General features: G+C 35.8%; 1 protein-coding gene across 1 annotated transcript; it reads right to left on the reverse strand.

The window, feature by feature from the left end:
* Positions 1-3,408: 3,408 nt before the first annotated feature.
* On the reverse strand, positions 3,409-4,326 carry LOC138880883 (uncharacterized). Its single transcript, XM_070161066.1, has 2 exons — positions 3,960-4,326; positions 3,409-3,821 (listed from the first exon to the last, which is right to left on the reverse strand). The coding sequence occupies exons 1-2, from the start codon at positions 4,324-4,326 to the stop codon at positions 3,409-3,411; spliced, it is 780 nt and encodes a 259-aa protein (XP_070017167.1).
* Between the last annotated feature and the right edge of the window lie 8,114 nt (positions 4,327-12,440).

The raw sequence follows: 12,440 nt of genomic DNA on the forward strand, positions 1-12,440 counted from the left end.
GTTAAAACACAATCTATACAATGGCTGAAGATTTACTATAGTATGTATACTAATATACTAAAAATATCATTATAATTTAAAAACTATTTAATACCACCATTATACTATGTAAAAATTTATGTTGATATACAATTAAAAATAACACCTTATACCAACAGAATAAATCTCATATATAATTTACTATGTAAAAATTGACGTTGATATACAATTAAAAATAAAACTTTATATCAACAGAATAAATTTCATATATAATTATATACTATTATAATATCATGTGTATACTTGTTCTATGCAATTAAAAAATAAATCTCATATATGAACGTACGCAAAGAGAAAAGCATTAGCTGGTTACCAATTTAGGTGAAATTCAACTTCTTCATGAGCTATCTCCTTATTTCTGGCGCTAATTTAGGAAGACTTAAGGAAAGAATTGAAAAAAATTGAACTGCTTTGGACCTTCTTTAAGGAATTAAATGCTCTGGTCTTCTTTTTAAATGTGATTCTTGGTCCATATTTATAGCTTCCTGCTAAAGAGTGTATTTATTAAGCCGCCTGTTTTGTAAAATACTTAATGATGCTAGATATTTGGAAAATTTTCTTAACTATTGTGTTAACGGACTTTCAGGTCCCATATACATATATATATATATATATACTAGTTTCTCGGCACGTGCGTTGCACGTATATGCCGAATTCTATCATTTATTTTGTAAAATAATATCGTTATTATTAAACAAAACATTGATTAAATAAGTAAAAATGAAAGACTAAAACTCAAGTATTTATGCAAGATTAATGTAGATGCCATATGATCATTTATTTGTCGATGTTAAGATCGATGACTGAATGTCTTTTGAACTTATGAAGATAAACAATTAAAGTTTAATTGGATATATGCGATGTCACTAATAATTGCAATATAAATAACTAAAGAATATAATAAAAATTAAAAATAATATTATATCCGTCAATTGATATTATTGGCCCAGTTAAAAATATTTCTTGTTTTAAATTTTTGTATGATCTTACTATCCCTATTCGATTTACTAATATTTTTAACATGAATGCATACAAATCAGAACATACCATATGTGATAATTATATATGTGCTTTAACTCATGTCATAATTTTTTTCTGGTTAAAATCACAGTTAATGAATGAAGAACAAATACTCATTGATAATAATATCTCTTTGATTTATGCCCATAGAAAATACTACCAATAATTTTTTATAAAGGATCTTTGAAGCTTTTAATAAATAAGTGACGATGTACTCTAAAAAATATAAATGTGTAACTGTAGATTTTTCTCTTGGGGTTATGATGAAAGCCGATTAACTAATTAATAGCTATATATTCAAGTATGAAGAGGTCATACGAAGTATATATCAAGTTTGTAAGGACTTAGCAATAATTTCAACAAGGTCAAACATAAAAATTACTATCATAAAACTGAGTAGTCTACTTTTATAGAAGGCTACATCAGTATATATAATGAATGAGTAAATTCTGGAGCATAATTCTTTCAAAACTAATCTTAAAATATAACATGAAAAATTAACTTAAATACAAAAGAAATGAATGTGAAACTTGCCTGAAATTGTTCTGTAAGTAATTCTTTATCTCAACATTTTTAGCGCTCTCTAATTCAAAAACCAAAATCAAATATTAGGCTAGAGGTTCTAAAGTAAACCGTCCATAGTGAATTGACTATCTTTGCCTTAATGATTCAATATACACCAATTCTTTGAAATCAAAATTATGTTTTTGGTCATTTAAACTCATCCCATCAATATATGGAAGATCTAATATCAGGGTTAACCAGAAATTTCACAAGAAATAGAGTATAAAGATTAATTACAATCGTTAATGTGATCTACCATATGGCTTGAATCTGTTTCTCATTAGCAAACGAATTTTTTGCGTTTATGACCAATGAGAATGTAGTTTAGCCCTTCTCAGTTTCGCAATATCCTTAACAAACTGATACAGTGATTTCTCAACTACATATTCAAATGAAGTTAATGCACAGGTGAAAAATGAATGAGTTTAAAGGATAGAAAATATATCTAGCACATTAGCTTCCAAACCCTTTGTCATGTACTTGATCTAAAAATAGAGACTGGCTTTTATTAAGTGTAAATTGGTTAAAATATTCAATCACAATTGGCCTTAAAATTATTGTTAACCATATTAGACCCCTCCATAAATTAAAAGGCACAAGCTTTTAAAAAAAATACACTTTAGAAAATATTACTACTTTCTTTCTCTTTTATATTTATTTTTTAAGTAGGATATTTAAGAGCATTTTGAGAATTTAATTGTTAATTTTTTAGTTTAAGATGGTATGTGTAACTTAATAACCAATGTAAAAGAACTTAATTATAACCCCGTCCTACCATACAATATTTTATTTGATCAATAATCAGACCAAATGCGATAAAAATATTTGGTTAAAACATCTTCGCTGAATTATATTAATGTGCACATATTATTTAAAGCCTTGTTCTGACCTTTGATCCTGTGGTAACACACTGCGATTGAGCCCTCGCTCGTCATTCTCCTATCTTAAAACTTGGTACGATTTTCACATTCGTAATACATTGAAAACTAAAGTCATACCAATAACCTATTAACAACTCGTAAGCAGACATCTGTTTTGATCAAGAACAGAATAATAAGTCGTCGCAATCTCTTGAGAAGTTCTTTGATTTCGGGGAAAACATCGTAATGCATACAAACAACGTAATCCCCTTTTAAAGATTATTTCATTGCTGAGAAAGACTTCACCTTGGAAAAAAGGCTACCCTGACCACTTACTTCTTGTATATTGTGTTTTCTCCTTCGTTGGAAAGATGTACCTTTTGTTTTTGAGCTTTTTTTCCGTACAAAGTCAGAGCAAATATGTGTGACTTAATTGTTACTCCTAATAAAGTGGAATAAAAATTCATAACAAATCCATGTTCCAATCTAAATAGATCCAAAAAGGTAATTATCCATCTCTCTGTCTACTTTTTGGAGGACATAATTATTCGATATTTGTACTGATATATAACATAGCAGACACTCATGAAATAGATGATCACAAAAGTAAATTTCGCATTAATTCATAAATTAAACGTGTTCGAGCCGATTTCACGGAATTCAGTTATTTCATGAACACCAGTCCAGATCCCAAATAACTTCTCCTATTTAGACATATATGAAAAGAGATCCCCACAATTATTATATACTCCAACTTTGGTATTATTGTAGAAGGAAATTAAGTGATTCATTTTTTTTGACGAAAATTTGCTTTTATTTCATCAAAAACTGACATTACATACCTAGATTAACGCTGACCATTAATCTCTAATCTCTATTACAAAGTATAACTATACTATGTATGTAAAACTAACAAAATTCTATACTAAGGCAATTTATTTACATAATCTAATCCTGACCTCCATTTGATTTTCTTCCTTCCTTGTATGTGTATATGCATTGCAATTTCCTTACAGACTTCATCAATATTGTATCTCCCCTTGTTGAATCTCATCGAATTTTTTTCACGCCATATGCAGTACACAACCATTGCAAAGGCTGCCGTGATCATTTCTGCCTTACACTCTTTCTTCTTTGCCATGCTACTAATCCATATCAGCTCATGGTTCCAGTCACCTATGAGCCTTGTATGCCCCAACCATTTCAATATCCTTTCCCACAGTTTGTTGGTACTATGACAACCAAAATAGAGGTGATCAAATGTTTCCTCAGCTTTTCCACAGAAAATACAATCTACCTGCACTTGAATACCAAATTTAGTAAGCCTATCCATAGTTGCTATCCTTTGGTTAATAACCAACTATAGATGAAACTTGAATCTAGGGTGAATCTGTGAGTGCATGTGGATACTCTTCCATTCAACTTTAATGAATTGAGGCTGCATTTGGACATACGCCTTGTGTATCTAGAATTTACCTTGCTTCACAAAGCTCTCCCGAATGGTTGTAATACTATGTTGATCTGTCCTCATCTTCATAACTTCATCTTTTGCCTCTATGATCTTCCTCACCACCCATGCTTCTGCTTTGTGTGTGTGTATATCTTCAATATGTCTGTTCTTTATGTAGTAGGTATGAGCCCATCTAATCCACAAGGCATCTTTCTTCATAGCCAGAGCCAGCAGATGTTTTAACACTGCTGCTTTATTCAATATCTTTATATTTATCACGTTCAATCCACCTGTTGCTTTAGGTTGGCATATTCTGCCCCATGCAATCAATGCTTTCCTGGAAAACTCATTTGAACCAGTCCATAGGAAAGTCCTGCATATAGTCTCTATCATCTTCATGATCTTCTTTGGAATTAAGAAAATTTGAGCCCAATATGTTTGTACACCAAATAGGACTGATTTGATAAGCTAAACTCTTCCTGAATATGAGAGCATCCTTGCTGACCAGCATCTGACTCTCTGTGTGATCTTCTCAACTAAAGGCAGACATTGATGAATGTTCAGCTTCCTCGCAGACAGTGGAACTCCCAAATATTTAAAAGGTATACTACCCTTTGCATATCCAGTAAGATTAATCAGTTCTTCTTTGATATGTTGTGGTACACCAGCAATATAGATCGAGCTCTTTTCTGCACTTGCTTGCAATCCTGATGCATTTGAGAACTTATTGAAAGTGTCCTGCAATGCATTAACTGATTGTTTGTCACCCCTGCAAAATATTAACAAATCGTCAGCAAAATAAATGTATGTCACTCCCAGCTTCTTGCATTTTGGATGGAATTTGAATTCTTTCTGCATAGTTAATGTACTCATCTCCCTCTGCAAATACTCCATAGCAATCACAAATAGATAAGGAGACATTGGATCTCCTTGTCTAATACCTCTCTTAGCAGGGAAAGGTCTAGTGAGTCCTCCATTAAGTGCTAAAGAGTAAGATACTGTTGTCACACACTCCATGATCCATCCAATAAATTTCTGTGGAAATACAAGATCTGTGAGCATATATTTTAAGAATTGCCAATCCAGTGAATCATATGCCTTATTTAAATCAACCTTGAGAATACATCTTGGTGTAAGCCTTTTCTGTTGTAACCATTAAACAACTCATGGCTAAACAGAACATTATCCACAATGCTCCTCCCTTCTATGAATGCAGACTGTGCTTTCCCAATTATACACTCTATTACCTTCTTAATCCTTTTAGTAAGTATTTTTGCAATAACTTTGTAGACTGTAGTGTAACATGCAATATGTCTATAGTCTTTCACAGTTGTGGGGTATGGTCCTTTGGGAATCAATGTTATAGCTGTACAATTCCATGCTTTCTTCATCTTACTTGTCTGGAAAAAGAATACCACAACTTCATAGACCTCTTGTCTCACTTCATTCCAGTGCATTTTAAAAAACTCTACTAGAAAACCATCAACTCCGGGGGCTTTGTCATTTGGCATGTTTTTCACTGTTTCATCAACTTCTTCATAAGTGACTTCCTGAATTAACTCTTGTTGCTGCTGCATTAATAAGCATACACCTGCTTTGATGATTTTAGTATTAGGACATGGTTTTAGTATAAGTGATTCATCGTTGTAAACATCCCACCATTTTCCTATCAACCTCTTCACATCCTTCTTTTCCATGTTAGCTCCACTTCCATTCTACCTCCATGTGTTGGCACCACAAATTCTATGGATAATAATTTCAGCAGTTCACTCTCAGAAGAAAAAAAGATGACTTTGTTCGATACAAACAAGGAAGAAACTCTTAAGAAGTCAAAGTCTCATTGTATAATTTAAACCAATCACAATCGTCCATTGAAGGCCCACGTGGATGCATCTGGGATGTCCATGTTATTTAATAAATAATGTGCTAAAAAATGTTTGAAGTCCCCAACATCTTCTAGAAGGAAGTAACGGATGATTAGTCATGTATATCTACTTTTGCATTTTGTATAGATTCCTTTAGTTTGTTATTTTAGACTCAATTAGGAATAGACATCTGTATAGGTCAGTTTATGCAATTTTGTATTTTTCTTTCTTAGAAATTTGTATATATAAGAGTAGTACACTAAATACAATCATCAAAATACAAGAAAACATTTCCTATATTCTCTAATTCCATCATGGTATCAGAGCAATATGACTCGATCTCTAGTTCTTCTCTTTTTCATCTTCTTCATTTTGTTTTCCTACAACCTCCTTCTTTCTTTACTTTTCTTCCTAGATCAATTCCCACGACACCTGCAACTTATGATTCCTCAGTCAGTTCTCCAATCCCTATCTCAGATACTCCTGCTCCAGTGAATCCAGCCATCTCTGATTCATCACACCCTTATTATCTCCATCCTTCAAACTAACCTGGTATGGTGTTGGTTCACACTGCTTTTGATGGAAAAGGTTATAGGGATGGCTTCGTACACTTGTCATTGCCCTCTCAGCCAAAAACAAACTTGGCTACATAGATGGCAGCTTCACTCAGCCAGACCTTTCTGATTTTTTTTTCAAAATCATGGAATCGATGTAGCGACATGGTTATCTTGTGGATCTTGAACTCCCTATCCAAATAAATTACAAAAAGTGTTTTATACTCTAAAACTGCTAAAGAAATTTGGACTGAGTTAGAGGATCATTTTGGACAGTCAAATGGAGCTCAACTCTATCATCTACAAAAAGAGTTGACTGACCAGATTCAAGGTAACTTAGATATCCCAGGGTATTACACTAAAATCAAGAGGATTTGGGATGAGCTATATGCTCTTAATACCTGTGACCATTGCACTTGTTCTTGTGGAGGCAAGTCAAAAACACTCAAGTCCCTTCAAGATGGTCGGCTCATTCAATTCCTTATGGACCTCAATGAGACCTACCCAGCTATACGCATCAACATCTTAATGATCTCTCCACTCCCTAGTGAGAATCAGGCATATTCTTTGCTTATTCAGGATGAGAAGCAACGTGAAGTGCATATAAGCCAACACCCTGTGGAATCTTCTTTTCTAGCCACAAATCAGTAGGGATATGCACAAAAATCAGGAAAAGCAGACATGAAATTCAAATGAACCTTTGAGTCAAAGAAATCCAACCTATTTTGCAAATACTGCAAGAAGCAGGGACACACCATTGATCAATGCAACAAGATCTTTGGTTTTCCCTCCTCTTTTAAGTTTACCAAATCCAGAAAGTATCAAGGTAGAGCTCACATAAATCAAGCTATAACCTCACATCAATCAAGCTATAACCTCAGAGGATCATGGAGTGGTATCTGCACGAATGGAGGCTGAATCTACAAGCAAAGTCATTACACAAGATCAGTTTTCTCAAACTTTTTCAGTTATTACAAGTGAAGATGGGACAACAAGGTGAACAAGTTTCTGAAGCCAACACCACTGCTAACTATGCTGGTATAATACACCGTCACACCAATCCTATATCTTATTTTTCTCACATTAATTCTTTATATTGGATCTTGGATTCTGGAGCAAAAAAACATATGACTTATGGTTACTCTATTCTTTTTAATGTTAGACCATTATCTAAACCAGTATATGTGAATCTTCCTAACTCTCATAGGGTCAGAGTTTATGAAATAGGTAGTTTTCATGTTCTTCCTGATTTAGTTCTAATCAATGTCCTATATGCCATGATTTTAGATTTAACCTTCTATCTGTTCATAACCTCACCAGATCCCTTAATTGTCTCTTACTCTTTGCTTCTTTTGCTGCAATTTTACAGGCCCCTTCAATGAAGAGGCCAATGGTTCTTGGTAGAGTTCAAGATGGTCTTTATCTACTCAGGCCTGTTCCAGTCAAGCATGTTTTAAAGCTAGTCCCTCAACTAGTTTCTAAGTTTCAGTCTACTTGTAAAAAAACAACGATAGTCTAGCTTTTTGATGTGTTGCTATAATTCATGATTTTGCACATTATATGCTTTGCGTTCATGCTTTAATGTTAAATTACACTTTGTTTGAGTGTAATAGAGTCTATTTTATGTGTAGGTACACCGAAAATGAAAGTAGAGCGAAAGGGATGCTTAAACATCGAAAGTGCGCTCGAGAACGGTGAAAAGGAGGACCCGGGCAAAAGCTAGCTCGACCAGGCTTTAGCCTGGCGAGGCCAGCTTAAAGCCAGGCCCAACCAGGCATTAGTCTGGCGACTCTAGCTTAAATCCAGGCCTAGTCAGGCGTTAGCCTGGCGACGCCAGCTTAAAGCCAGGCAGAGGCTGGCATTATCCAGGCGACACCAGGCCTAAGGCCAGACCCAGTCCAAGTTTTGAAGGTTTTAATTATTTCTCGGCTTGACTAGGAGTTGACCTACATATTTAGGGCTTGTCCCAAACATATAAATAGACCCGAAAATGCCACTTTGAAGGGCTTTTGCAACCGGAGGCAAGAATAGCTCGTGGAACACTACTTGAGAGTTGGATTCATTGATTTCTACATCTCTTTATCCTTATTCTGTAATTTAATTATGCAAATTACTTTGGATATTTGTACTATGAGTATGAGTAGCTAAACTCATATTTAGAGTTTTGATAGAACCTGTTTAAGGATGATTTTGTTGTTATGTTAATATAGATTTGCCATAGTATTATCTCTATTTGTTCAGCTATATGCTTATTGTTGTTGATAGAAGGGCCCTCAATTAACTGTTCCTATTTAGTGTGCATTACTTGGGAGAGAGTGCATATTTAGGTAGTTGTTGAATATCATCACTCCTAACATATATGAGGGATCAATACGAAGGGTTTAAAGGTGGGATTACAGATAACGAAATCTTGGGTGCGATCTAAGTGAATTGCACTTAAAGTTAGCTAGCGTAATTCAGGGGAATATGTCTAGTATATTATTGTAATTACTCAGGACAGAGTTACGACAATCAGAGTGCTCATGATCGATATAGAAGACTTAGGAAAATTAATAACAAACATAGCGTAAAGGATTCCGACAATAGGGAAAATCAGAACTTTATATCATTCCCATTCTTGCTTATAAACCGTTTATAGTTAATCTTAATCACTGCATTTTCATTACGTAATATTTAGTTAGTAAACATCCAACCTATTACTTAAATATATCTGAAGATTGAATACGTGAATTTGTGTAAGTCCAATAGTTGTGATTGATAGGTTAATTCCATGTGGGATTCGACTCCGGAATTGTGAATCAAAATATATTTGTAGCGACTGATTTGTCCTTTTTATAAGGCATAGTTGGGCTTGATCAATTTTTGGCACCGTTTTCGGGGAATTAACGGTATTATTAATTGCATTTAAAAAGGAAGTGCAAAAATTCTTACTGTAGTCAATTTTCTTCAATTTAAACTGATCATTAAAATTCTAACGTTTGTAGTCTTGGTTATTATAGGTACATGCTTAGAAACTCCTCAAGAACTGGTGAATTGTTTGAAGCAGTATCAGATCCTGAGAAAGATTTCAAGGCATTGAATCGTGCAAATAGGAAAGACAAACAACAATAGAACTCATCCGAAAAATTGAACCATACATGGAAGACGATTATCTAAAAAACAGAAACAATGTGAATAACCCAAACGATCAGGATATGGTACCTCTTGTGCCAGAAGCACCACTATATGATTGAGTGCAACGCACCGCTGACAACTTAACAACTGCCATTGTAGTTTCTCAGATACAAGCAGATTCATTCTAGATCACAAATAACATGCTACATTTGTTGCAGAATAAGGGAATGTTCTATGGGTCATACGTTGAAGATCCTCAACAACATCTGAAGAATTTCCTATCAATCTGTGCCATGCAGAGGCAACATAACGTGACACTGGAAGCAATATGGTTGTTGTTATTTCCATTCTCAGTGACGGGAGCAACTCAAACTTGTCTTAATTCACTCCCCATAAACTCCATCACTATTTGGGAGGAATTAGTCAAGCAATTTGTGAACAAATTTCACCCACCCGACAAGACTGCTCAGCAAATTGATTAGATACTGAGCTTCAGATAGAAACCAACGGAGACATTACAAGAAACATGGGAGAGATTCAAGGGTCTGCTGGTTACGTGTCCACATCATGGTATTCCGGAGCAGATGTTGGGGCAGAGGTTTTACATGGGTTTGGCAGATAGCTTGAAAGCCATTGTTGATACTTCATCAGGTGGAGCATTTTTGAGCAAGACATTCAGAGAAAGCAAGATCCTACTTGACAAGAAGGCACAAAACTCAAGATGGACAACAAGAAACGCTCCAATCACTCCTATGGTTCACTCAGTGGCTTTAGACCCGACTAACTCCATAGCTGAAAATATGGCCACTCTACTGACACAAATGAGCATCCTCACCAAAAAGGTTGATGAATCAGGCCAGAAACAGCAGGTACACATAGTTGATGCAACTAATGGGGGTTTATGTACATCATGAATTAATCAACCATATGTCTGCTCGTGGAGTGCTGAAGGTGATAACCAATAATATCAGGAGAACATGAATTATGTGGCCAACTATGGGGGACAAAGACCAGGTGGTCAGAAAAAATCAACATTATAGACCAGCTCAGCAGCAGTACAATAACATCAATAACCTTGGGGCTATGCGACCACAGGGTCAAATGGTGCCTTACCAAAGGCAACAAGGTTACAACCAACAAAATCAGCAGCAGGCTTATCAACAACCTCAATAACAAGACTGTGAGACACAAAGAAGGGTTTGCTAAACTTGAGGGAATGATGAAACAAGTGATTGGGTCCACTTGAAAACTAACTGACAGAGTAGACTCACATGAATCAGCGATAAAGAATATTTAGATCCAATTAGGATAGATTTCTATGGCCCTAAATAATCGTCCCCACGGACGCTACCTCCATACACCTAAATCAATCCAAAAGAGCAGGGCCCGAAGCAGCTGATGGCAGTGAGTCTCTGAAATGGTAGAGACTTAGATCTGGAGCAATAAATTGCTCGCGAAAGTAGACCGACTGAGAACGGGTGCTAGTACCCATTGAGATAGATGATTCAATAGGGTTAACTGAGGTGACGGTACATCATGCACAAGAGAACACCAACAAAGAAGAAGAGGTTGTGAAAGAGACTCATGTTGCACCGGAACCGACAGTAGAAGTAGTGCCTGAACAAGAAAAAAATCAAATCACAAGGCAGAAGTGACCTCCAACACCATTCCCACAAAGATTGGCCAAGTATCAGAAAGATGAGCAGTACAAGAAATTCTTGGAGATGTTGAAGCAAAATTCAGGTAAACATTCCATTGATTGATGCTTTAAAGGAGATGCCTGGATGAAGGACTTGATGTACCGCAAGTTCGACTTTCGATACTTGGCCACGATTACACTAACTCAGACCTGCAGTGCTGTTGTGACGAGACCCATAGCTGAGAAGCTGTCTGACCTAGGGATTTTCACAATCCCTTCCACAATAGGAAACTATGCATTTGCTAAGGCACTGTGTGATCTAGGGGTAAACATAAACCTCATGCCCCTAGATATCTACAAAAGGCTAGGCATTGGGAGAGCTAGACCCACATCTATGTTACTAAAGCTAGATGACTGGGCAGTGAAAAAACCCTATGGTATTCTTGATAATGTATTAGTACAGGTTGGGAAGTTTGTGTTCCTAGAAGATTTTGTTATTCTAGACTGTCGAGTTGATGAGGAAATTCCCATAATTTGGGAAGACCATTCTCGGCCACTGGGAGAGCTTTAATTTATTGTGAAACTGGAGAGCTCAAAATGAGATTAAATGATGAAGAGATAACATTCAACGTGCATAAATTTATGCAGAGACCAAATGAATTTACTAATTGCTCTCTAATAGATGCGGTGGATGTAGTTTTGGAGGAGGAAGATGAGGCATTGGACACTAAAGACCCTCTAGCAGCCTGTCCCATGAACTTAGATGAAGCTAATGGTGATGACTTGGCAGAGTGGATACTTGATCTTGAAGGACAAGGTTTTTGGATAAGGGAGCTCGAATTTGAGCCCTTGCACTTAGAGGAAAGAAAAACTCCTCCATCTAAGCCATCAATAGAAGAACCACCAAATTTGGAACTGAAACCACTGCCATCTCATCTCAGGTATGCATTCTTAGGACCTGACTCAACTTTACCTGTTATTATCTCATCCAGTTTGTTAGATGTGTAGGCAGAACAACTTTTGCAGGTACTGACTGAGTGCAGGACTGCAATTGGGTGGACTATTGCAAACATCAAGGGGATCAACCCGGCCTTCTGTATGCATAAGATTTTACTAGAAGAGGGGCACAAACCTTCCAGAGAACATCAAAGAAGGCTGAACCCCCCAACATAAAAGAAGTGGTGAAGAAAGAAGTGATTAAGTGGTTAGATGCGGGAATCATATTCTCGATCTCTGACAGCAACTAGGTTAGCCCAGTTCAGTATGTGCCAAAAAAGGGAGGTATGACGGTAGTGAAAAATGAGAAGAACGAATTCATCTCTACACGAACAGTCA

The sequence above is a fragment of the Nicotiana sylvestris genome, chromosome 11 (assembly GCF_000393655.2).
Source record: "Nicotiana sylvestris chromosome 11, ASM39365v2, whole genome shotgun sequence".
NCBI classification, from domain to species: Eukaryota; Viridiplantae; Streptophyta; class Magnoliopsida; order Solanales; family Solanaceae; genus Nicotiana; species Nicotiana sylvestris.

Excerpts from the sequence above, each read along its gene's own strand:
- LOC138880883 (XM_070161066.1), bottom strand. The coding sequence starts at position 4,326 with ATGATAGAGACTATATGCAGGACTTTCCTATGGACTGGTTCAAATGAG. Across the intron at positions 3,822-3,959 it reads GGAGAGCTTTGTGAAGCAAG|CAACTATGGATAGGCTTACT; the intron begins GTAAATTCTAGA and ends ACCAAAGGATAG.